Source organism: Apteryx rowi, unplaced genomic scaffold, assembly GCF_003343035.1.
Source record: "Apteryx rowi isolate R43461 unplaced genomic scaffold, aptRow1 scaffold_897, whole genome shotgun sequence".
Taxonomy (NCBI): domain Eukaryota; kingdom Metazoa; phylum Chordata; class Aves; order Apterygiformes; family Apterygidae; genus Apteryx; species Apteryx rowi.
In genome coordinates, this window is record NW_020451201.1 from 189,594 (window position 1) to 217,107 (window position 27,514).

Consider the following 27,514-nt stretch of genomic DNA (forward strand, 5'->3'; position numbering starts at 1 on the left):
TTTTACTATCAGATTTCAGTCTGTATGTATCTATGTGCACAGTTTGAGGGGAGTTTCCTGTCTTGTGAACTGTTACTGGGATGGGCTCAGACAACCCGTTTAATCCAGACAGATTGAAAAACATGCTTGGCATAGTCTTCAGAAGATGAAACGCAACACCTTTATTGCACAAAACAGATGGAAGGGCGGGAGAGGATGGAGAGAAGGAGTGTTTAAAAAGGGGCACAATATCCACCCTCCTTCTCTCCACCAAAAAAATAAAAATAAATAATAATAATAATAATAATAATAATAACAATTCTAGCTCTACCTAAAACACACAAGCCCTTGATTCACAGACCCATGTCATTTGTCAGGCTTCAGAGAACCTCTGTACCTGACCAGTATTTGCAATCTGAGGACACCCAAGTCAGTTTATGCCTCTTTTCTCTTTCTCGTCTTTGTGCAAGAGAGCTTAGAGCAGTTTCTTTTTATTATTAAGGAAAATTAAAACAGTCCCCGATCACCATCASAACAGGAAACTCAGGTGGGCGGTGATCCCTGGCACCCCACCTGCAGAAATCACACTCCACGGGGATCAGCAGGCACTATATCACATGACTATATTGGTGTCTGCRGCCCTGCTGTGGCTTTGCCAGAGTCACTGTTTTTCCTGCCATCTTTTTCTCTCTAATCATAGCATCACTTTAGTAAAGGCTGTGATACTGATCCTGTACCACTAATGTCCCAGTGCCGCTCAGTGAGGGTTTTAATATGGGACCATGTCCACAGCTGTATTTTTGCAGCCAGCTGCTATTTCCAGGGATCTGCAGAAGAGCTCCAGGCTGAAGCAACAAGATGTCTCCTTTGGGGAGAGRGACTATTTTCTTTTCCTAATGAACAGCGGGTCTGGCTTTACGAGGCCCCTTAGCAGCACTATGATTGTCAGTAACTTGCATGCAAGACACAAGTCACACTGGGCAATGGGTAAGGCTTGCCCTTCAATTCATTGCAATGCTCCAGAGTAACTACAAATGACCTTTTTCTTTCACCTGAGGAGAGCAGTTGGGCAACAGGCTGCAAAAAGACCTTATGCAGTGTGCTGCAAAACCACGCGGCTCTGCCTTTTTGCACACACCTGGCAGAAACCACAACTGTTTCTGCTTGTCAGAGGCCAGGAGTAATGCCCTGTAAAGATCTTGGGAACAAGCACCAAAGAAAATAAGTTCTTCCTGCAAAAAAGAAGGAGCTGCCCACCCATTCAACCCAGCCCCCAGGCCCTTCAGGGATGCAGCTGAGAACAAGATTGACCAGGCTGTGCTGGTGATGTAAAACCTTCTGTAGAAAGCTCTTACAATTTGTCTAAAATTCGATTTTCTGTCCAATACCAAAATCCGCTCGGCCAATCTAATGGCTCATCCAGAGGTGCAGTTGAGCAGCTTCCAGTTGTTTCTCTAACAGGGAACCTAATCCAAAGCCCACTTCAGATAAGGAGTGGGCTTTAGGGGGCTTTAGTTTAAAATGTAATACAGTGGAAAAGAGACAAACATATTCTTTAGTTTATGATAAAGGGCTATGGTTTCCAAAGCAGTCCCTAACTCCAGAAAACTTCAGAAAATGTATTCCCAGCCCTCAGTTTTGGAAAATAAGATGAGATTACTGTGTTTGCAGACTGGAAAGTCATAGGCAGGATTGTCACTTAACCTAGCTACTGATACTTAAGGTTTGTAAAGGGCTTATCATTTTGGTGTTCTTGCATACCTCTAAGGTAACAAAACCTAAATATCACCAGGAATGGTTAGGATGAAAAGTTATTGTCACGGGGTGTCTGAAGCTCAGCCAGAGTTTTTAATAGTTGATTTCTAATAGCATAAATTATAACATCCTTCCAGATGCTGTAACTTCTCAGACAGGTAGTAATGGGTTAGTTTGGACTTGTGGCTAACACTCTAAAGACTGCCTTAATATCTCCATTTCCTTCTGACTCCCTGAATGTATCTCACTGTCACTGCACCAGCATGGGACAACCACAAAAATACTGTAGTATCAGCAATGTCACCTTCTAAATGTTCAGCTTATTTTTCTGACAGTTCATATTTTTTTCACTCCTCCAGTTCTTGTTTCCAGAGCAACTTTTTCTGAATACAGGTGCCTCTTCCTCATTAGCTCTGTCCCCCCCCCCCTTTTTTTTTCCTCTCCTACCTTTCTTCTTGGGAAATTGTTTGCCTTTTAACACTTAGAGAAACTGCAGGAGGCTGGTTGCTCAGCCTAGGTARAACAACCCTCCTTCGGCAGCTTGGCTTCCTACTTGCCACTGACCAGTCTACTGGAAGGACTGGTTTTCACTAAAAGAACAAATTTCCAAYCCAACAGCCTGGCCTGGCAGTGCCTGGGAGATATCAGCTACAAGTGAGGATAGCTCAAAGACTTTAAAACGTTCCAGAAGAGCAACTGTGATGGCACAATCTGCAGGAGAAAGGCAAGCTCTTCATCTAACRGGTGCTTTTTTTCCCCATGACTTTATCACAAGATATCAAAGGGAAGAAAATGGGACAGAAGAGAGGCTGATATTAGCTMTTCCTTGTGCTCCCAGACCAGCTACTTGCTTTTTTCAGACCCTTGAAAATTCCTTTTCGGTGAAGAATGTTCAGTTGCTAAAATACATAAATAAATAAAWAAAAAAGTGCAATGTTATAGCCAGAAGTGATTTCCAAGCATCATGTATTGTTCTTGCTGTTGCAAGATGAAAACATCCTTTCTGCAAAGAAGAGCAGGTCACCAACCCTTAGTAACTAGCAGCGTATTTTTCTTATTCACTGTACATATGTGCCCAGAAAGTCTGTCCTGTGAAAATGTAAGATGCTGGTTACTCTGTCAGATGAAGCCTCTCTGGCAGCCTTGCTCATATAGTTTCCTTCCCCCTTAAAAACCCAGCCCGCTATCTCTCAATTTAAATTGTTTAGATGCACCTCGATATACGAGTTCTCCGTGCATTAACCAGAGCAAGTCAAAGGGATCCCTGACAAAGAGCCCTGGAAGCCTGGAGAAATCTGCAGTGTTATAATTCCAAGTAGCACCACCCTAAAACCTGATTTAACTGGAGATGTTCTAGAAGTTTCAGTAAAACTGCAAACTTAAGACATAGGTGCATGTAAAAGTTCATATGACCTGGCTCGGCTCCAGCCAGGACAAAATGCAGCAATTCCAGATGAGCAGGAGACTTTGCAGGCTCCAATTAGCCATCAAAAGGGTATAAACAGAATTTAAGCACAGTTTTGCCCCAGCTTTCTCACAACTAATTAGTTCTCCTCTGAAAAAGGACAAGGTGAAATCTCTTCAGCTTTCTCTCTTGATACAGGTCATTCTTTTGCCCTGTAACAAGACAAACACACAAAAAAATCTCTAAAACATGCTGGGAGCTTGTCAGAGCTTGCAGATAAACCTAGCTGAATTGCAGCACTGGTTACATGAGCCCTTGGTAAAGGACAGAGACTGTGGACAGAAAACACACAGTTGTTTTAGGTCAGATAATGAAACAACAGGCAGGAAAGGGCTGTCTTTTCTTCTCTGCCATCACTCCTTAGCAGGGCTTGTGGGAGAAGTTAGAGGACCAGCATATTCAGAGACATTTGGCAGAGAAAGGCTTTCGTTCAAGCAAGCGCAAGGAAGGCAACAAAAGCCTCTGGGCAGGAGAGGGAGAGGGCATGTGTTTTTGGAAGGAGGAGTACAGAGCTGGGGAAAGCATGTGAAGGGAACAGGCTAGGGAGGAGACCATGACAGCATGGGAAAAAAAAAACACCAGGGGGGTGTGCAAAGAAGAAAAAGCAACTTGAAACCAGCTGCCTCATATTCTCCCATTCACCGCTAGGATCTAGCTGGACAACAGCTTAGGCTAGAGACACTGGTTTTGCATGGATGCCCAAGGCGAGAAAAGACAGAGCACTGGCTCAAGGCAAACAGCAAAGACCAGCTGCAGCAGCGGCAGGCAACATCACTAGACATCTCATGGCAAGCTGGATCTTGCACTGATTCCTGCTTGTAGAGCAGGGCCAGTACAGGTATAACAATGCGGTRCCTTTCAATAGCGTGTTTCCATCCCCTGCAAAGCATGGACTTCTCTCACATCCTGGCTAAACTGGCTTAGCCTRGATCCTCGGCCAACAAAAATTGTTTAACGCCATGGGTCTGTGCCAGCTTAGCAAACCAGCAAGAGGTCTCACCTCCTATTTTCAGGGAGAGGCACAAGGAGAGTGAGACACCTTGCACYGAGATTTTCTTGTTTGTGAGCATTTGAGGAGTCTAAGAGCCAGGCTTCTTACTGAAACAGGGCTTGGGAGGCTCAGAGCACCAGCAGAGCTTCACATCTCCAGATACCATCACTCCTGGCTGCAGGGGAAAGTGGAGGACTCATTCTCTTCTAGGATCAGGCTAACCAAATCTTAAGTCTTCATTAGAACAAAAGCATCTTTTCCTGTAACAAGCTGTCCTGTGCTAGCCATAGCCTCTTCTAGCAGATGCTTTTCTAAGAAGCCCATCCTAACAGAGCCCTAACACTTAGGATGTTTTCTAGTTGTTTAGACATCAAAACCACATTTCTCATAGGACAGCTGCTGATTATTTCATTCTTCAAAAAAAATATTTCAGTAACTCAGAAGGAACTATTTTTTCTAGTGTATTCTATTGCTCAATAAAATCATAACGTTTGTCGATCATAAAAATGCTTCACATGATTTATTCAGTTACACCAGAGCCACTGCTGCGCTCAAAAAAATGTTTCTTCTTGGCATACCTTCAGCAATACAGAACCACTGAAGATTAGTACAGAGAGGCCAGCGAAACTAATTAGGATGTTTCTAGGATGTAAACGTCACCATACGGGTTTGGCACTRAGGTCAAGAACATACATTCAATTTCAGAATTCTTAAAGGGTGAAGGTAGGATTTGCCATAAAGGCTGATTCAAGTCCAAATTTCAGCTTTAGTCTTGTAATTGCTGTTCTTGTTTATTACATCAATTCAAAATCAGATCCCAGGCCAGACTAAGAACTGTAAGAACACCAGAGAGGCCAACAATAGCTGCTTTGGAGAAAAGGAGCTGGAATTAGACCTATTTATTATGGCTTTCCTAGTTTTTGCCTAACCATGTGATTTTTGAGGAACAGTTTGCCAGTGATTATGGGAAGCCCTTTTTCCTCTTCACAGGGTTAAATTAGTGGAATAATTTTTATGGTTTTGACAATAGACAGGTTTCTTTGTCAGCCTTTGCAAAAGCCAGGAGCAATGCCACTGCATACCTTTGCCTTGGGAACAAGCACCAAAGAAAAAAAGTTCCTCCTGCAAAAAAAGGAGCTGCCCCCCTATTCAAGCCAGCCCCCAGGCCCTTCAGGGAGACAGCTGAGAACAGGCTGTGCTAGCGATGTGAAACCTTCTGTAGAAACCTGCTATAATACCTCAAAAATTCTATTTTCTGTCCACTGATGGCTCATCTGGAGGCATGGTAAGCAGCTTCCAGGTGTTTCTCTGACARGGAACTTGATCCAAAGCTTGCTCCGGACAACAGCGGACTTTAGATCATCCCAGAGGCCTTAACAGAGCCACATTTAACAGAACCAGGATCCTSTCAGTTCATGCAAATAAATCCACTTGAACCGTACCATCGGCTACAGGAGCATACAGTAATAGACAGAGGCTATGAGAAGGAATCACACAGGTTGTTCTAGGTCAGATAACAAAATGATAGGCAAGGAAGGACAGTCTTTGGCTATGTATTGCATTAAACCAACATACTGCAGCTTTCCAGAGTACACATTAATTGCTTCATAGGTAAACTCATTCTGCATAGGAAGCACCAGATGAGAGGACATAGAGCTCAAAAAAACCCAACCAACCAAMCAAACAAAAAAACAACCGCAACCTTACCTGGCCACAATATTAGGACTTTTACTTGATCCTAGAACAAACACATTCCCCCAATACAAACACAAGAACCTCTTACRCAAAAATAGGCTGTTGCAAATAAATACATCACCTGGCTTTCTTCCCTRGCAGTACAACTGATCCCAGAACCTCTGAGCATCTCAACACAACATAGCTTGAAGGGGAATAAGGTTCTGGTTGTTCCAAATCCGCATACTGGATTAAGATACCTACACTCAACCCATGCTCCCCAGCTGTACTAAAACAGTCTCTGTTTTAACACAAGGCTCTTACCTCTGCTGCTAATTATGTTAAATATTTGTATGCCAGACATGCAGATCCTCAGTTCCAATTCAATTTTGAGCTACCTAATGACCTACAGAGAAGAGATATTGATGATTGGCAAGATCTATAAAGAAACTTTCATCCACTAGCAATATTGCTTTAAAAAAAGAAAAAAACCTCTAACTTTTTACTTACTCTGCAAAAGTCTGATTCCAGAGGTCTCATGCAACAGAGCACATTTCACAGCACACCTAGCATGGATACGAAAGGTGTTCATGGTGCTCACATGTACAGCTTTTGCCTAGATAGCGCAAAAGGTGCRTTGTCACATGGCTCCCTCCTTGCAACAGATTCTTCAAAGTCTGTTTAGAAAATTAATGACAAGTTTAGCCTTTGAAGAAACTCAAATTTTAGTTCAGCCTTTGTGCCTGGGTTACATCCCATTATCATGAACTTCATGTGTTTTACCGGGCAGCTTGATAAAACCTCAGTTGCTCAACTATAATATAGAAACATTTCCATACTGCATCCTACTTGTACCATCCCTCCCTCCTGGCACTCTTTATACACAATAGGATATAGGTCTGCAACGGGGACTACAGATAGTTAAGAAAGTTGCTAGCCTCCTGTAAGACATTTCATTCACATTTCTGCTTCCTTGAAATCCGTGAATTAAAAGTATTAGGACAATAATATAGAATTCCAGGATTCGAAAGTAAAACAGGGGGTGAATCATTCCACCACAGCAGCACTAACGCTGCCCTGGGACAGGTTTATTTAGTTCAACATGATTTTCCTTTATGTAGCATGGTGGTGATAAGAAACACTGCACAATGTTTCCAGCATCACAGAACATTATGCCGTTAAAACATATTAAGGCCTGAATCAGGGTGTTCCTCTTCTTCTTCAGGAAGATGTTCAGATGCCAATTGTTTAATAATCTGAAATCACTTTCTACTGAAAGTGTGTGGTTTTAGAGGCACCACAAACGCCAGCCTCCGCAGGGATCCAGTGATTCAGCTAGAGGGAAATGACAATCTAGACTGGGAGCTTAGCTGGGAAGTTCAAGCAAGGCACACGAGCAACGTTTTGCAGCATTCTGACTAAACTATTAACCAAAAAAAACCCCCCAAACCCCCCCAAGTGTAAAACATTACCAAATCCTTTCAGAGAGGTGGTAGGAAGTCTTTCAGAAACCATAAGGTTTATCACGTCCTGGGCTCAGCCTCTTACAGAACTGGAACCATTATGGCACAGACGAGTGAGACAAGGAAGAGAAGAAATTAGGAAAAGGTCCCAATTGTGTACAGAAGTTATTATTTTCACATTTCTCATGCTGACAGAATTATGATGGGTGTGGATATTGTTTCCCAAACACTGACCAGAAATGTCATGAAAACAATTATTCCAATAAGAGCTACAAGGTAAATTCATTTATTTCCCATTTCAGAGTGAAAAATCTACTGAGTCTGAATGTAAATACACTACTGGTATCATTTGCATCAGTGCAGACAATTTATCTTTTTGAAGATCTAAGGACTGATCCACAGGTTGTTTAAATTCACTTTGTTGCATTGAACAATAGCAGTGTACACTGAGAACTTAATTTAAAAATAGTCTTCCATAATCCTGAATAAAGATATGTAGCAGACATTCACTTCCATGTCTTTTATAGGAAAAGCAGTGACACTAGTCCAAAAATTCACAGTTCCAGAACAGTTTCAATATACTTATATTTTTCTTTTCCCTGTAAATAGTATGTAAAATAACCAGCATCACTCCAATGATTATTACAGCATATCAATTACAGTAACACACATCTATTTGTGAGTTTATTATCATACAGTGCATTTTTAAAATGAGGTGTTTCAATAAAGTCACTCTTTAGTCTATCCAGCTCCTCAGAGAAGAGAGCATCCTGCAGTTCAGCTGTGCTAGAACCAGCATGAGGCCTATCAGTGCTAAACTGCAAAATTAACTGCTGGAAATGGGAACAGAGAAGGAAAGCCTGCTGGCGAGCATAGCTCAAGGAAAACAAMTACTAAAATGCATTCCAATAAGAACAAACCACAAACACCCAGCTGTGACCAGCAGGGTGAAATGCAAAAAGATCTTCCCATCTGGGATTCTGCTCTGTGATACGCAGGCCAAATCATGACGTATACAAACTTAAGTTTGTTTTCCGAAATATTTTGGTGAAAGCTTGATGATTATGGATCTGATGAATTGACTTTTATAGCCAGAAGTACTTTGTGCAGACAACAGCATAACATTGAAGCAACAGATGAATACGTTCCACCTTTTYTTCCTTCGGTGAGTGTTTTTCTGAACTCAGTGAGAAGGGCTCCCTGTCCATCAGACTTTAGATTCAAAGCATACCTAAGTCACTGAATAAGCCCTAGATTAGTGCTTTGGTCTGGATCAAAATGCCTTAACTAGCATCTCGGGGAGACAAACTGTGCATCAGCCTGCTGCARAATTAGATAGTCCATGTATTCTGTTCCAGATATCCAGAGGGAAGCTGAAAGACCTATAGCAAAATAAGGAGCCCAAAGCTTGGCTGTGTTGAAGAAACACTTGCGGGAGCTCACAGTCACTTCTGTTGCATATATTGAGCAGAATTAACCAGTCAGCTTGGAGGAGAGGTTTATTCCTGCCTGGGATTAACTGTGAACTATCAAGAGAAAAGAGTACTCAAGACTTTAACATGAATGACAATAGCTTGCTGCATAGTGCCCATCCGGAGACAAAAACATTATTGTTAGGATTTGCCTGTGCTCTGAGACGCCACCCACAAGAGCAAGCAGTGTTATAAATAAAGGTACTATTTAATCCATGTGGAACTTGTTAGTTGCAGATATGAGGAAGTTCCACTGATGCAAATGATGACTTTTTTTCTTAAATACTGTTGGGTTTTGAAGTAGTGCTTTCCAATCCACTGCTAACAACTAATGGTTGACTATCAGACACAGAGTACTCGGGTCAAGCTAAAGAAGCCTTCCAATGAAGGCTCACCAGGACTTTAAGACTCTCCGGAAAAGCGCTGTAGGAAAAAAAAGCAAATAAAAAGGATCCTCACATGGCAGCACAAGCCTTGCCCGAGGCATTGTTCTTCACCCAGTCGGACAATAATGCAATTTRTTGGCCAGGTGCTGAATTTGTATAATGACATTGAGAAGATTAGTCAAAATAATTGCTTGGGATTGAACAAATCCTAACTGAAATGGGTGCGGTTAGTTTACTTGCCTGACTCGTTTAATTGACTTCAATTACCTTGCTGTCAGATCTGCATTCTTCTGTTGTGGTGAGCAGTGACCCATTTTACATTAAACATAGGAAGCACATTGCACTTTCTCCTCTGTGATCTTCTTTTATGATCACAGTGACCCGCACAAGGCAGGGGCTGGTGTCATTAAATATGTCCTACCACGAAGAAGCCATGATTTTTCATAATTTTCACTGATGCCTGAAGGTGCTGTAAGGACGAGATTCTCTGCTGTTGATCCTGGTCAATGAAAAAGGAGGGGGTGGGGGGGAGGAAGCAATAGGAGCAACGGCTTTTTCTTTTTTCTAGTCCATTAATATATTTGTCTGTCTGGAAACCCATAAAGAAAAAGCAGGGAGACGTTGCATCATCACTCTGCTGTCTGACATGAGAAAAAATCACGCAAAAAGGGGAAGGAAGATTAAGATGCAGTTTCCTTTCCATGGTGTCTCTGTAACCACCCCTAGACAGAAGTCAGGACAATCGTCAAGGGCTCTGTTGAAATATTTTGTAAGTGCTCCCAATCTTCAGAAAGGCTCTCATAGCTGCGTTTGTCTGAACTCTATAACACATTGCTGAGACAGTGAGCATAAGTCACAGTGTGGGAGCACACACGTGGCAACAGCAGGTATTTTGGACTTGTGATTTTGAACGTGTAAAGACAGRTTTTTTATACCAGCATAACTGAGAGAAGCTAGTGACACTACTGTTGACAACAGCAGAATTCCAGATTTTTCAAAACTCAGCTGGATAAGGCCYTGACTGATCTGTCCTAACACAAATTTAGCCCTGCAGGAGGTAGGACTCAATTACCTCCAGAGATCCCTTCCAGCTTAAATTTTCCTCTGATCTTGTGACATTTGCAGTGTGAAATGAAAGCACCATCTGCTGCAAAGGAGGTAAATTTTATCCCATAACTTAGTCACAGGCTCACATTATAGCAGCAGCAAGTGTGACCACTCTGCTCCCAGCCATCTTTTGATAGAAGAGTTTCCTTCCCCTCCCCCCCCCCCCCCCCCCCCCCGGCAGGTTTGTTCCTACAAAACGTTCCTTCCTAGGCTCTATCTGTCTGGAAACCTCTGAGGGAAGGGGAAGCTCTACCTAGCTCTCTGGATTTCCAATCGGCTGCTTTGCTCTCTTCCTCATACTCTGGGGAAGACTAATCACAGAGGTTTCCCTACACACAGCTGAAACATATCCAAGTCCTGCAGCATCTCAAGCACCAGCCCAGGCCAAAATATTTGGAGGACTGTTAATTCAGAACCAGAGGGATAACTCCCAAATCTTTACAGTCACTGCAGATTTTAAGAATCTCATTGCAGGGCTTGAAGTTTCTAAATCAGTTGTCCCACCAGAATCCCTTTGCAAATCAAGAGGGAAGTATGACTAAACCCATGTATATGCAATGGTCTGGTAGAATAAGGGGCTTGAAAGACAAACTAAACYGGTGGTTAAACATGAGGTCCATATTCTCCTCTCAAACACCTGCATATCATGATTTTAGTGGCAGATGAGCATATCTAGCTGGTGGTGTCTAGAGGGAAGATTTCGTCTTCATGTCCCCCTCAGTCAATATTCTCAGAAGTAGAAGACTTTTCAGGCTTAACGCAAACCAAAGTTGCCAGGCCTTTCAGGCTCTGCCAATCACTCACCTGTCCAAYACCACTCTTATCATCCACTCATGGGACCATTAGACACTGCTCCAATTCCCACTGAAATAATATTTGCCGTGCCTACCACAGTGTCAGCAACTCGACTGAAATTTGGACTAGTGTCTTGTTCCTTATCACTTTTGGCAGCTGGCACTTGGCTGGTGTCCTGACAAACAGCAAGGACATCAGAGGCAATGGATAAGTCACCTCCTCCAGCCCCAGCTGTGATTCTGATGCAAAATGAGCAAGCGTTTCTTTCAGTCATGACTGACGTAGACATCTGTTGGAAAAAGGCATCTCAGATTGACTCTAAGGTGATTAACAGAGCAGAATTAGCACAATGAGCCAGGAGAATTAAGGACAGAAAAAGCCATCCTTGAACCACTACGGCTTATATGTCTGCTAGAGGAACACCAACAGCCTCAGAACTCAAGTGAAAGCACAAATAGGAAACATTAATGAAGTCTCTGATATCGCACATTCAGTTAAACAGCTCATGAAGGTCTGTGTGCCCATGAGTATATCATTCAAAGCTCTCCAAGGAGCACAAAATATGCTAGAGTGCTAGAGCTTTTCTCTGCAACACTTTCCAAGGACCACCTTCAACTTCTTTCAGCTTCCCTTTCACAGTTCCCCTGTCTAAGACAGTCCCTTAGGGAACTGCTTTGGGGCTTCTTTTCCTTCTCCACAAACAGCTGTGCACCACTTTTCAGTCACTCACATTACTTTAAGTAACCAGACACRTACCAATGACTCAACTTTTTCTCTTCAGCCAAACCAGTCTGACATCTTCTCCTACATGGGGAATCACTTCCAGTTCAATCTGACCAAAAGGGAGCTAAGAATTAACTTTTCCCTCCCAAACTTTTCCTGTTGTCTCTCTGCTCCAGCATGCTCAACAGTGCGATGATGTCTCCTGAGCCAAGGCACCACTGTCAACTCTCATCTGTCCTTCTTCCCCTCACACCCAGCCCACAACTAGATGTGGTCTCATTTTCTCTACATTCCCTTTCCCTTCTAATCCATCCCAAAAGCAGCTCTTGCACTTCTCTCTTCTTCAGGTTGTGCACAGCACATCTGCCTTCTGACTAACAAAGTTGTATTGAGCTTTCATGAACTCTCCTACCATCTCCCACCACACCAGGTATCCGGAGCAAGTCCCCTCGCAAGGTTATATGCCACTCAGTTTGCTTCCTCTCTAATCTGATCCCCTTTCACATTCCCTTCTCTGCCTGCCTGCTGACACTGCCCATTAAGTAGCCTCTTTAAAGCTGTCCCTGTTCTTCACACCAGTGCCTTCTGCCACACTGTCCGCACGGCAGGATCTCCTGGGATCTGTGCAGCGACTCACAGAATATACAATTACTCAGTAAGTACAGAGGGGTTGGTCCCTTTGGACTTGAATCTGCCAGTCTCTCTGATGAGAAGAGGATGCATCCTCTGCTGCTTAGCCAAGCTCGCATGTGCACGAGCTTTTGCAGTTACTTTACCATGGCCCAGGCCCAGCTGTTCTGCCTCGGCCCTTCCAAAATGGCCCTCACCGTCCACTGGGTGCTGGCCATTTAGCCTCACCACAAAGCACACAGCGGCACATTTGAGCAGATGTGCAACTCTGGGACTTTACTCACCACCAAAATCTGAAGGGCATCACTACAGCCACAGAGCGAGCAGGGCTAGAGGGCATCCTGCTATCCAAATGATGGCGTGCAACCAGGGGAATTACCCCATGGGGGGCCTGTTCTGGCTCCTGACAATTCTGCAAATTATATGCAAGCCAGCACAAAGTCCATCTGCCTTCACAGGTCAGATAAAGTCAGCATTCTGGCACTTATCAACTCAGCCTGATAGCCCTCATACAAACATAGGAATATTGACATGATAAATAGGAAAACTTGACCTCTTGGCTTCCAGCAACAGTGGCACCACAGGGACTGCTCCTATAAGGAGCACGTTACCTTGGCAGAGCTGACCAGCTCCAGTCCCCAGTGCCACGTGGAACTTCAAAAGTGTGCCAGGATATTGAGTGCTTCCTGGCAGGGCTAAGCTTTCCAAATTTCCAAAATGACTGGAATTTCCTCACTGTTTATACAGTGCTACCTATTCTCCAGTAATCCTTGCTGTTTTGCTATGTTTGGCATAGAGGAGAGTTACTAGTCATGATGAAAGCTTTGAAATAGTTGACTTTTTTGAGCAATTTTAAGGCCATCTGCTTACCTCCTCCCTTCTCCTTGTCCATGCTTGAAATAAATACACACACACAAATCTTCCATTTATCGATTCCCAGAAACATACCTCTTCCATGCATTTGGGGACAGCCCGACCTACTGTGCAAAGACAGCATGATTTACAGCCTCAGCAAGTCTTTAGTAAGCTTGAAGGCAGGGTGAAGGACAGGACCAGCAGTCCTGGGAAATTCCCATGAGCGGCAAAATCTCTAGGCCCATTATCCTGGTCTCTCCTTTCAAAGTCTGCTATATTCTGCACTTACAAACATATTAATGTCTAAGTGCTTAAACACACTTCATTGTGCACAGCACTAACTTCTACCAGAGGTATAAAATACTCCTTTTCTGTTCCAAATCCAGACTCCTTTGCAGGCTATGCTAAGGTGCATTATTGTGGACCTAAAACTCCCCATCCCTCCCTACCATTAATACAAGCAAAAATGCTCAAAGCCCCACGTACAAGTAGACCAAATATATCAAGCACACATACATACTTTACACACTCCAACTAGAGCTCTAGAGAGAAGCTATGGTGCATGCCAAATATGTAACGTGGAAAGGTTAAATCAAAACACACAAAATGCATTTTGTGAAGCCAAGTTCAAGTCCCAGGGATTATTAAGGGAAATATATCATTGACTTTCATTTTCACACAATGAAAGTCAAGATATTTCAGAGGCTGGCTGCTTTTCTTTAAGGGTAAGCTCCAAAGCACATGACATCCCATGCCCATGATGCTCTGTGGCACAGAGAGATTTGMTGAGAGAAGATGGAGATTAGGGTAATAAATCTTAACTCCAATATTTAGAACCCATAGAGTACCTTTCTACACAGGTGTTCAGGACAAAGCAAGGAAAAAAAATTAGTGGAAAACCAGAGACTGAGAAGACAAATGTAAAGAGGCAGGTACTTCAAAGGGGTTTCTTCTCAGCTCAATACTRTTTTAGCCTCCTCCTCCTTCCCTTCTATTTTAAAGCTCCAGTATAAACATCATAAAGAGTAATCCACAAGTAATGAAAGTTGTAGCATTTAGAGGCATTTGCAGGATGTTCAATCCATCATAAAGGTAGTGCCTGGAAGGCCAAGCAGAGATCAGGCCCTTCCTGCAAKTCCTACATGCCTGATAAAATAGATACCCCCTGCCCACCAGGAGTTTACAAGCCAAGTGCTCCAAGAGACAGCAAGATGTTGATAAACAGGAATCAAGGGAGGGCAAGATGACAGCAGCATAGCACTGTTCGGTGTGTCATGCATTCATCTTAGCACCTCATCCACTGATGCTGGAAACCAGGCATCTCCCCCATTTGACAGATGGCAAATGTGAAGCTCCAAAGCTGGCCTGATATCATACAGGAAAATCTACATTAGGACTGGGTGTAGAAAAAGCAGTCAGATCTCTGATCCCCATTGCCATAATTGCCAGACTATTTACATTTCAGTGCCATGCCACAACACATCAAGTCCTGTAAACTTGGTTATAGTTGTGTTATTTGCAACAACAGCAAACATCCAAGACTGTCGACAAAGATGCTGGTGGCAAAGTGTATGGCACTATGGATATGCTAGGAGGGTATGTATATGTTTGCACTTATGCATCTATATACTGCTACCGCAAAACGTCATTACTAAAGTTGGCCAAAGCTCTGCATAAACTGTCACAGGGACCACTGAGGACCGCTGTTCTTACTGGAGCATCCTTCTTCAGTTCCAGTGTTACTCRCACATCCTCAGGGCAAACAGGCAGTCTGCTCCCACCAGCCCTCTCTCCCAGTAGCTCTAAGACAAGGTTGAGGACCCACACAGATCCTTTTCTGCCTACAGAGCCTGGTAGTACAAGGGAATTACAAAAAGGCTGATTTATGGATATGGAACTCCAAATATAATATAAAACCGATAAGAGCATTCTTTATGGCAGGGGAAAAGGATTTATGAGAGAGAGAGGAAAGAAAACAATCTTCCCTGATGGTTTTGCCCACTGTCCTTCAAGCAAGGCAAACACATCTATGAAGGCAGATATTTGAACTACYGTCTCTCTGAAGCCCTTGTTTGGCTCTGAACAGGCTAGGAGGCACTAAGCTGTGAGGCAAATGGRTACAAGGAGAAAGGCTATTCATACAGCAGCAGGTACAACAGACCCAGAGACTCTGTTCAAAGGAGTTGGCATGTCTGTCCTGCCCTCAGTATTGACTCAAATTAAATCCAACTGGCCAAACTGTGCAGACAGGGCTGTCAGTGGAACTGCAAGGTCAAACTTTCCTGCACAGGATGTGGGATTAATTAGAGTATCAGGAGAGCAGACCCCAGATCAGAGGAAATTTCTCCACAGCACTGGAGAGGTGAGCTCTGCAGAGTGGTGTAAGGTATACGAGAAAGGAGGAAGGGACTGGAGGAGACTCTTCAGGTCAAGAGCCAGACACAAAACACTTGGACAGCTAAAGGCTGTAGGAGCAGAATCCAACTGCTGTGCCAAGCTCAGAGTCTGTCTCCACATGGAGGGATGCTTTGGCACATGTTTACATACTACTCTGCAGTAGTACTCTCCTTGGGGAGAGTGGGACGCCACGGGGCTCTCCTCCCTCAGCCTGCTCACAAATTCCACAAAAATCAGGGCCAGAAGCAAGGAGTATTGAGGAAAGAGCCCTGCACCAGGCAGCCACTGCAGCAAACAGGCACCACTCACTGTCTGCACAGCTGCTGTCCTCCCCACATTTCACTTGGAAGCTAAGGAGACACCAGGTTTCCCAAAGTGCAAGGAGGAGAAAGGATATTTGGGCTACTTCATTCCTTACCTTCTTCCTTCACAGATGCAGGGGAGGAAGCCAGGCATGACTGCTCTGCTGGCCCAGGCCCAGGCCATCGTTCTGCCAGGTCCCCAGGTGCCAGGAACACAGCAAGGAGGAAAGGCAAGCGGTAATTTCCATTGCAGGAAATCCCCTAACACTCCTTCTCCTCCACTGGATTTTAGAAGGAAGTGAGTGGCCATGCGTGGGTTCAGGCAACCCTCCCAAGCCAGGCCAGGCTGGGACATTTGCAGCAAGCATACTACTTGTGCAAACTCCTAAGCTTCCCCTAGACTGAGAAGGCATCAGCTGTGTCCCTTATTCCCTTCCACAATGCCCACCTCTTCCACTAGAGTTTTCCTGCCRTTTTCCGTCTCAGAAGTGAACCATGGTCTAGTTGCTAAAGCCTCTCTGACACATTGCTCTCCTCTTCACTCCATGCTCCTTTGTGGCTTCAGTGTATCTTCCTAGGAAGCCAACCTTGTGGGTCAGCTACCACTTGCTCCCGGAGAGGTACCAGCCAGAGGAAAGTTTCCAAACAACAATCTCCACTGACTTTAGTGAGCACATAACACCCAAAGAACCAGACAGAGCAGCAAATTCAGTCTTCTACCTGGCTATCCTCACTGCTTTGCAACATTCATCAGGCTTAACCAGGAATCCCCTAAAGAGACCCAAATCCTTACTTTCCTTTCCACTCTACAGCTCCTTTTCCACATTATAGACTCTCATTTTCCTGCACCACCTCCAGCCCTCAGTGCCTCAGGGAAAACCTCCCACAAGTACTGCTTGCTTACCACAGCCTTCAGGTGAYGAAAGAAAAACAGTTTCCTCTGACTAGCGCCTGGGTGCACACAGCCTCTGCTTGAACAGTCACCCACGTTTACATACCCTACGGCTGAGCCATGTACTAGGCAGAGCAATCTGTGGCTTTTATTCCATACGGAGGCGCAAGCCAGCCTGAAGTCCTTATTCAGACTGGAGTTTGCCCTCCTGTCAAGCCAGCAAGGCTTGGATCCACATGGACTTCACAAGCCATGGACAGAACCCCACCTCCGGTTGCCACACTGAGCCCAGAGCTGTGATTTGTTCTGCCAGATCCTTGCAGGGAGGGCCCAGCTAAGCTCAGGAGAGATCGCACACAGCAGCTTCATCTTGCTGGCTCTCTGTGTAGCTTCACTCGCCCATTGCGACTGCTGTCTGCRAATGAGAAATACTCCAACCCAGGGCTGCCCCTCCTGACCTTTGTTAATGGAGAGTTCCCAACGGCCGGAGCCTGGCTAGAAACTCAAACCCTACCACCAAAGAGCCAGACATCATCTGCATCATGGCAGGAGATACTCAGGACAGGTGCCTCATTCACCTGCTGTCCCAACTTAGGCTGCACCCTCTGGGGCTTATTTTCCAGCATGAGTTCCTCTGATTTCACTTCAGGGTCTTCCTCTTCCTAGGTATGTGTATCCTCCACATGCTCCTCAGTTCAACTGTCAAATAACCTCACTAGATATAATAGCTCTTCTTCCTGTCCCACAACATAGCTGTCCCTAAGGTCTCTTCATATAGAATCTACACAACTATCTTTAGAGGTCTTTCATTAAAAGCTCAGTCTATACAGTTTTACCCCTCCCAGCTCTACAGAAGGCTTCCTYGCTGGTACACTGTGATTCTGGGTTGTGGATAGGCTTATTTAGCAGTTGCTGAGCACACTTGTTCAAGAGACATGCCATATTCTTGCTTTCTCCTGTTGGCTACAGTTTCAAAGCCAACACATTCACCTGCCTTGGTCCTCTTGAGCTCCGCACCATCAGGGCACAACATCACACTAAGCACAATAGCCATCAAMAGAGAACACAAGTGCTCGGAGTGTACATGTGGACAAATACGCATGACAAAACTCACTCTTCAGCAAGGCATTTTCAACAGTAACCAAAGGGCTGGTGTTGCCACACACACACGGACCCAGCAAGAGGCCAGGAAGACAGTACCCATCTAACAGATTTTCACAGCTGGCAAGAAAGGAAGCCTACAGAGATACACCTGTCAAACAGTTGCAGAGAACAAGTTAGCAGATGTGATGCCTTCTCAGAGTCAGAACCAGAGGTGAGGAACTAACTACCCTGGAGGAGATCCRAAATGAAATACTTGCTTTTCCCATGTGGACTCTCTCTCCCTACCGAGGCAGGGCTGACATTGGTGAGGCAGAGCAATCTCTGTGTAATCTGTCTGTGCCCTCTTGTGGCTGCCTGGCAATAACAGAGCGATTCTACACACCGAGACCAAGAGCAGCCCCAGTTCTCAGGTGAACTGCTGCTGTTACAAGGCCTGACACTGTTTTCTGCTCTGGCTGTACCTCCATCTGGCTTCTCAAAGATCATTGATCTTTTGCTTTTTCCCCTCCACTGCCATCACAAATGGTACAAGAAATCTTCCATGTTAATCTCCAAAGCTAAAGGGAGGACACACACCATGCCAGCAACCAGCCTGCATCTCTGACTTGTGCCTGCCTCTGCTGTGGCTCTGAGAGCTGCACRAGGGCTGGAGCCTGTCAGTGTGTCCACAGACAAAGGATGACCCAGCCACAGTCCCCCTTCTTCGAGGATACAAAGGGGCTGCATCTAGCCCTTCATGAGAAAAGGCAGCCTTTTTCAAAGCAAGCTGCAGCTAAAAGCACAGGGATTACCTGAACAGCAGGAGCAAGTTCAGCCCCCAGGACTGCTACAGCTCATGCTTGCCAGCTCCCTGCCTTTGCATCCAAAGCCCGGGCCCCTGTGCAGCCCAGCCAGCACCAAGAATCACAAGCCCTGCCAAAGAATTGCCTGGACTCATATTTGGGAGGCAGAGCCACAAGCACATATGCCCCCCTCCAGCAGTCCAAGGCGCAACCCTCCAGGCAAGGCACGGGCAGAGAAAGTGCAGGAGGAAGAGCCACCAGGTGCACTTTGAGGCAGTGCTAGGGCTGTCCTTGACTCTGCCAGAACCTGAGTTATTGCCTAGGGCCCAAAGGACAGGAAGAAGGAACAGAGTGACCCCAGGCTGGATCAGAGCAGTTTGCTTTATGTTCCCAAATAAAGTCTGAGTGGCCTCTCCTCCCAAATCATTTGCTGAATTAATCAAGTTAAAAGCTAAGCAGCTGGGCAACTGAGAGTCCAGTGGGGATCCAACTGTATTTGGTGTTTGARTTACCTCTTGGCACTTCCCCAGCACTGCGGGATGCTAGGCCTCAGCACTAGGGTTAATCACTGCCCAGCAGGGAGAGCAAATTGAGAACTCCTCTGGGGAAATGCAAGTCGTGTTTCTGCATCCAGCCTGGAAGAGGGCTCAGAGCAGTATTTTGCTGCCCCAGGATCCTGCTCACCAGGTTTAGGGACTCTATAGTAAATAGTGGGCAYGGAAGAAGGTCCTTGAATTAACCAGCAGGACTGAGTCACACTGTGGCCAGTGCCACAGCTGCTCCAACTCCCTTTTGGATGCAAACAGGACCAAAGATATTGGCCTAAATACTACTACTGAGACAGCTAAGCTAGGCTGCCCAAGTTAAGCAGCAGCCAGTTACAGGAGGGGCAGACTGAAAAAACAAACAAAAAAACATTAAAAAACCTAATCCCTGAGGATATACACTGGTGAGAGAGGTGTAGARCATAAGCCTGCCTGACTCCTGTTGCCCAGAAGGGAGCATTAGCTTCCAGAGCATCTTTCAGMCCAGCAGCATGGATAAAAAGCTATTCACTGCCTTCCTGCCTATAAGGTTACAATTTCTAACTATAGAAGGAAGATCCAACTCCTCCAGCTGCTTCACATTTGAAGACAGCACTCCCCACCCTGCAGTGCCTTTAGCAGTGTCCCAGCACAAGAGCTCCACAGTGCACATAGGGCACAGGGCTTGCCACTGAGCCAGCCTTTCCCCTTAACCTTGCTGTGAACATAAGTGATTCCTGTGAGCCTGCCAGCTGAGGGGAAATGAAGTCCTAACATCTACCTTAACTGCCATGCAATCAAACTGGCAGCCCTTCTCTGCTTTATCCTCTAGCACTTCTGTTGCCTGTTCTTTCCAGGACGGCCAAGGTTGTAAAYAGGGAATTTCTAAAGGCTTTTTACTACTCCCCATCACTCAACCACTCCTGCAAACTCCCACCTACTATCCCAGGTCAGACCACAAGCCAGGCAAACTCCCCTATCCAAGYGGATTTTTCTTTTCACTACTGAATGCTCACACACGCACCAGCCTGACCCTTGAACTGCAACCAGACCTCAGAAGGTTAACAGCAAATGTTTATTTTCCTTTAATAAAGAGCAGGGTGCAACCATCCCGCTGTTAATGGAGTGACTTCAGATTAATTTACAAATTGTTCTCTATGCTTTGTTTTAAATGTAAGACAACCTTATACAATGCATTTCTCTAATTCCTTTTATCCCAAAGTGCTTTACAAAGTGACACTGGTGGTGGGGGGGGGGGACCCACAGACCAAAATATCTCCTACACAGAGAGACCATCTCACTCCCACTGCTGCAATGCAGCTACATTTGCTGTGCAATGCAGCAGCTAATGGCACAGGGAAACATGTAGACATCGAAAGGTCTGGGGGGAGCAGATCCAAGGGGAAACTACCATGAATGGAATTTACCTGAGCTGAAATCTGCAGTTGGGGAAGGATATTTCTATTTTTTCCTCTTGAAAAGCTGATGTCTAATTGCCACAAATCTGAAGACAATGACAAAAAAGTGCAGGTTTATCATCAGCTTAAGACCCAGCCTGACTCTACACCAAAGATGTTTTCTCCACATTGTTACTCCACATTTGAAACTTATTTCTTTGGTGAAGAGTAGAGACACATGCACTCACCTAGCTATGGTGAACAGCATGAACCAGGGGTACTCAGCTGTGAATGAGGCAAAAGCAGAACCGGGATGGTAACAATCACTCTGGCTTCAACCCTTTCGGACCTGAAGGTGAGTTCCAAAGTAGCATGTATTTTCAGCAACGTGTTCTCCCAGCTCCAGGGATGACAACTCATATTTCACATGGCTATTCACCCTTGGCAAGTGACAGCATATGCCAGTACGGCTATAAAGAAAGGAGTCCCCTGAGGAGCAACTCAGCAGCGTACAGTAAAGTCTCTGCTCAGTGACAGAAAAGCCTGCACTCATGAGGGTCTTCCACAGCAAGGTTTTCTCAGATCTACTGTGAAGTTGTTCTTGCATTAGCTCCCAAACCAAAACTTGGTCTTCCCCAACATATTCCTCCCTCACCTGGACAAAACCACAGCAGCTTGGTTAGTTTTCTTCTGCTAAAGATACAAAGTTCCTACTGCAGCATCCTCCAGGAGATGAAACTCAATGGAGTTGAGGATAGTGATCCAGTTCTGGGCACCAACCTGCTAAGACAGGAGCTCTTATGACAGCAGAGAGACAGGGTAACACCCCAGAGCCACAGTGCAGAAATGCCACATGAGATGAAAGCCCCAGGGCAGTGGCAGAGATGATTCCAAAGTCACTGGAGAAGGCTAATCAGCTATCAAACGCTGTCATGGTTTTAACACAGTTCTGTATAGACAAGGCCTGGAGGTGAGCTCAAGCTATAGAGGGCATCTGCTTTCCAAAAGCTTTGGCCGCATCCCTCCCAGCACATCTTGAGGCATCTTGTGGCTACAACCCTCACATGTGCATGCAAAGATGTCTCAAACTTCCCCATTGGGGATGGCAGCCTGMGAAGAGCTGGGTTTCCCCAACAGAAGTGAATCTCCAGGCCTGGTGTTATACTGGGGAAGGAATCTCTGGGTCTTGACAGAGCCCAACCTGGGCATGCACCTTCTGGAGATGGAAAGAAGCTGGCCTGGGACCATGGTTTCTATCGGGACAATGGGARCAGCAGTGCCCAAAGCTACCCTCAGAGCAGGAACAGCTCAGAGGCATTTGCCTGTGGCAGAGATTTGTATCTAAGAGCACCACAGGGGGCTTTCTGCACCTAGCACTGTCACAGRGCAACACCTATGTGGATCTGCGTCTGCCTGTGATGACTGCAACAGATTCTCTAGGCTATGCAAAAACATTCTGCACTGACTGCAGCCAAGCTGTGGCCAGCTGTGAGTTATACAATTTCCCTGCTCACTTTCTTCTGCTGAAGGCCCCAGGTGCACAGCACTGACCATTCCCCCAGCCTGGATTACAAGAACCCAGTGCCAAATCGCAAGCTAAAAACAGAAACAAAACCCTCTTTGTGACTCAGCTAGCAGAAAGCTTCTCTTGAAGGCTCTTTAAAAGGAGCAAGGAAGTACTTGGAAACAGGCTGTTCATGGCTCTCCGTAAGATTATTGTGTGCTGCTGGCATTTGCAGGGCCATCAGAGGAGTAACTGATCAGCAGGGGCTAGGTGTACGGCTGGGCAACAGCACCCTCCACCCCAAGGAATGAGTGGGCAGACAGCCAGCATCTGCCCTGAAAGACTTGCTTATAAAGAAGGGAGCTCAAGACTCCTGCCTCGCACAGGACTAGCCTAAGACTATGCCAAAGCAGATCGCATATAAAAACAAAAGTTTAAAAACTGGATATAGACTGCATAAAGGAGACTCCACAGAGAACAGCCTGYAGATGGCCACCCCCAGAGCAGCCAGGACCAGCCCGGCTCCGAGAGGGCAGCATGGTGGCTGCATTCCAGTCACAATCAGAGGAGAAGTGGGACAGCTAAAGGGGGAACTTGTGCTTCTTGCTCCATGATCAGCATCAGGCAGAGGGAGCCAGGGAGGGGAGGAAGCAAGGCCCACTGCGGGAGAGGCACCACATTCATCTGTTTGGCAAACCATGTTCAGCAGGCCATTCATACAGGAGCAGTTTCCTTCCACGTTCAGGCCTCAGCTTACATCTCACTGGGAAAAAACCCAAGTTTGGCTAGAGACATCTCCCTCCGGAGCCGCATGACTTCCCAGTACATCAGCTCCACTGCAAAGCAAAAGGGGGTGGGAAAAGAGGAAAGAAAAGAAAAAAAAAAAGAAAAACGGTAAGCAATACACAGCTGGACACCACCTGATTTTGTGCTCTGCTTTTGGCACAGCCCAGCCAGACTCATCCACAAGTGGGGGAAGCAGACGTGCTGGAGGGACCAGCAAGGCTTCATCAGGTTACTCCCATACCAGCTCAACCCCAGGGCAAAGCTCCCAACAAGCTGATGAGCAAGGAGGGGGTGCTCCTCTCCCTCCCAGTCATTAATCTCTCTTGCCTCTCTTCTGCCATTTAACTGTTTCTCAAGGACACAGGGAGTTCAGGGTACCCAATCTGGCCCCATTCCTGTCATGCTGAACAGGACCTTTCAATTACTCCCAATGGCCCACAGAGGGCACTCCCACCGCACACAGCCATTATCCCCTCTTACCATCCTGCCTCACCAAGCCCTGCTGGATATAGCGAATATACGTGAAAAAGTTGCACACCGCTGTGATCTGAGAGAGAGAAAGAGAAAGAAAAAGGAGTCAGTTACAGAACTGCTTGGCCTGTCAAGGGGCCAGCCACAGTACCCAGCAGGAGTACTCTCTCAACACATTCAAGCACCTGAGATACAGCACCACATGCTGTCAGAGGGAAAGAGAGAGGAAGAAAGCTGCTAAAAATAATAAAATTCTGGGCATTTGCAATCCCATCCCAAGATATTGCACCACCCAGGACAAACTGTGCAAGAACTCCAGGCTACTGACAGCTTGAGACATAACTGATGACCACTGAATATGGCTGCAAAGCCATGAACTTCCTTGGAGAGCACTGTCCCCTGCCTGAATGAAAAACTCTGGAGTTAAAGGTTTGCACAGAAAGTGTGTGTTCAGGGAGGTGAACRGAGTTCATGACATATTGCAATGTTTTGGAGCAAGTGACAAATATCAGTCAAGTTAAGGCCATGTAGAAAACCAACAGCCTGTCTCAGAAAGTTGTACATTTGCAGGGCTGGCTCTTTTGATTTGCAGCCCAGGAAAGCATTTAAGCACATGCTTAATGCTGAGAACCTGCACAGAGCACAGAGCAGACACTTTAAAGAAGTGCTCTGCTGAATCAGGGCCCCAACAGCAACATYAATAAATTGTTCACCTTCTTCCTGCCCTCTGAAAAAAAAGGACAGTTTGTCCTCATAACCATATGAGTCACTGATCTGTATTGGAACAGTAACATGAGTCAGCATTTAAAGAGCTGAAAATTAGTCTTCAACAAAGGAGGGAGAAAAAAAGAAGAAAAAAAAAGGCTCTGTGATTAATCAAACCATGGAAGATAATCACACTGAAGACAGATTGCCTGAAGAAGCATAAGCTGGAGCACCATATTCTGAGATGGACCCAAGACCTACACCCTAGGCAGCCTGACCAATAGCCACCCCGACTCCAGGAACCAAACTCAACCCTCACAGGTTTCTGTCAGTTTGAGGGCTGACCCAAGAGCTCCTCTATCTTAGGGTTTGGAACACTTTTGGAGGCTGAGGCACCCTGGGAAGGTGGAAGACTCACCCTGGCCCTGCAGGATGGTGAAATGTAGTAGTAATTCCCAGAATCCCCCAGCATGATACGGTGCTTGCAGGTCCTGGGGAGACCACTTAGAGCACACTTCCTGCAGGGAAAGAAAAACAACACTTCAGCCTACAGCAATCTAGCGGCACAGTAGAACTCGACAATTCAAAAAGCTGAAGAAAATCTCCGAAAAAAGATGAGAGTGGGAGCTCAGAAACCAGGCCTGCGTCAGCCAGCTTCCAGAAGAAAGAACAGGGCTAATACAAGCCTTTTGCTCCTCAGAAGCTTTCAGAAATAGCAGGTTTAGGAGACCTCAGACTAAATATTTGCTACCATGAATTATTCCATGTCCAAGTAAACTGTGACAGTATCCTTTCCCTGGCAGACAGCCTATGACAGAACCACAGAAAATATGAAAGAAATTAGCCTGAAGCAGTGTATAATAAATATCATCTGGGCTCTGCACATCTCTTCTACATTCCAGGAAAGGCTTTTGCAGGAGCTTCTGCCCAAGCATCTCCGTTTCCCTGTTGGGTTACATACATGCTGCCTGGTGAATCAAACCTGGTCTCAGAACAGGTAATTCCAGCATTTGAGCAGAATCAGCCCCATCACTGGCAGGGCCCTGAAATTCATCTGGACTTGCCACCTTTCTTCAATGTCCTCCAACATGGCATTTTCCTCGAGAAGTGTCCTTGCTTGGATTTTACCATACACTAAGCCTACAAGGCTACCACACTCCAGGAAAAACATCTAAGGACAGCTGTTCACCCTGCAAGTGTTACATGGAAACTTCAAAAGAAAGATTTAAAAATGAGATCTCCTCTGTGGCACAAGAAGCAGCCAACAGGAATTGTGTGTGACCTCTCAAGCTTTTGCATCACCCTTTCTCACCATCAAGCAGCACAAACCATATTGATGCCAGCTGCTCAAACTGGGAACTCAAAAAAGCTACATAGCAGCCTTTATGCTGGACTCCTTTTAATTAGTTGGGGCCTGAATCAATGCCACTCGAAGCCACATCGAGTGGCTTTGCACTGATTTCAATGGTTTTTGGATAAGGTTTGCAGTCCCTAAGAACAAGTCAATCCCTTCCTATGTAGACAGGGTAAAAGCTTAGCTTCACAATTGCAAGATGATTTCAGATCAAGCAGAAAAAACAGAAGTCTTTTCAAGACAGGTCAGAGCCCAGGAAGACCGGCAAAGGATGTGATCAGCAAGATGCCCCTATTTTCTTGCGATTTCCTTCCATTATTCACACAAGATGATGAATGGTTCTCAGTACTAGCCACTGGCTTCCTTCATCATCATTTAATGCAGTAAAGCAGAATTTCCTGCTGCATAGTCATTACCACATTTTCAGAGACCAAGTGTCTGCAYGGTGGAAGAGGAACATGACCCCCCAGCCGTAAGAATTGCTCCAGAGGCCACAGAAGATGACAATAAGCAAATATTAGCTAACAGATAAAAGTGGAAGCATGGGCTGTAAGTGCTCAGATGCAATGAGATGTGTTCACTCCCCAAACAACTGAAGACAACTAAATCCTCAGAAAGTGCAGGACAAACAGTATCTTTGTAAAACATATACCTTTAAGAGGTCCTTAGTTTAGGCACTGCAGAACAAGAGAGAGAATCCTGCTGGTTACTCCCAACTTCATTGGTACCACCTGGCGTAACCCCAAGTTACYGCAACCATGGCAAGGAGTAATCTAAACCACAGCATGAGAACACCTATCCTTTGGCACTCCACACACCCCAGGGTGCCTTGCCAAGCACACCATCATGCAAGCCAGTGGGCCTCAGCATCTTCTGGACAGACCAGCATTTTACTCCARTGTTGCATGGACAATGTCACAGAACATAGCGGCCAACGCAGTCCCGACCTGTCTAAGCTCCTGAAAGTTTTGGACTGGGGCCTGTGCAATAGGGTGCTTTTTCCTCTCTGCTGCACAACATGCCCAAAGGTGCCATAAAAATGTGTTTTGCATCTGAACACACACAAACCCTTTTTGGCCATTTATTGCCACGAGCAAGGCTACTTACCACCTTGTCTGGGTGGTAATTAAACAGCATTAAGAACGTAGGTTAGTTCAGTTCTAGCCTCAAAGCTGCTAATCCCCACTAAGTTAGTAACTTGTTAATGGATCAGAGATCTTTGATCACTGACTAAACAAATACTTCACTTACGTTACAATTTGTGACCGGAACCCACTGCAAAGAGACAAAAAAAAAAAAAATCAGAAGGAACTGATCAGGATAAACACAGGATGGSTTGTTCTCAGCACAGGCCTGACACACGATCATGGAACAATGTGTCTAGGGGTGAGACAAAATGCAGAAGAGCATGGTAGAAAGTCTGCATGTGATCAGAATTCACAGTTACAGGAACACCTTAGCCTAGAAGATGCTCTGCTTGAAAGGGGGGGAGTGGGAGAAGGAAGAATAGACAGACAGAGAGAGAGAGAGAGAGAGAGAGAGCGTGCGCACACGAGCCCTGACCAGACTTTAATTCAATGGCTGAATAAAGTCCCCTTTCTTGGTCTGGAAGACCATGTCACCTTCTGCTACTGCTCTTCTTTGAGGCAATTTGTTTGTCACATCAGACATACAGCCATGCAGCTCTGGAGCAGCCACAGCCCTTTCCAATAGTAAGGTGACAGCATCAGGTGGGGGAGATGGTGAGCAGCAAGAAAGGATCTCTTTTGACCTAGCCTCAAAACCACCCGGAGCACTGTCAAAGTCAGCAGCGCAAGGTGAGCTCAAACCTGATGGGATGCAAGCACATGAGATAACACCACTCTGACTTAGCTCTCTCACCCTAGAGTATGCACAAACACACCCTTCAGGACCATTAAAATGGGTTCATCTTTTAGGAAAGGTGGGGGGGGAGGAGGAAAAAAAGGAGAGGGAGAGGGAGAGGGAGAGGGAGAGGGAGAG

The 27,514-nt window shown here is 45.6% G+C and overlaps 1 protein-coding gene across 5 annotated transcripts in view; it reads right to left on the reverse strand.

The window, feature by feature from the left end:
* Window positions 1-7,597: 7,597 nt before the first annotated feature.
* RAB3IL1 (RAB3A interacting protein like 1) overlaps window positions 7,598-27,514 on the reverse strand; it is a 33,445-nt gene continuing 13,528 nt past the window's right edge. For 3 of the 5 annotated variants that reach the window (XM_026091053.1, XM_026091052.1, XM_026091054.1), the window contains exons 8-11: window positions 26,765-26,788; window positions 24,578-24,677; window positions 23,464-23,530; window positions 20,353-23,033 (exon numbers count right to left, since the gene is read on the reverse strand). In XM_026091053.1, coding sequence (XP_025946838.1) covers window positions 22,951-23,033; window positions 23,464-23,530; window positions 24,578-24,677; window positions 26,765-26,788 — 274 coding nt within the window. In that variant the 3' untranslated portion in view covers window positions 20,353-22,950. Of the gene's footprint in view, window positions 23,034-23,463; window positions 23,531-24,577; window positions 24,678-26,764; window positions 26,789-27,514 lie in introns of all 5 variants that reach the window. The other 2 variants (XM_026091049.1, XM_026091050.1) reach the window with 2 other exon arrangements.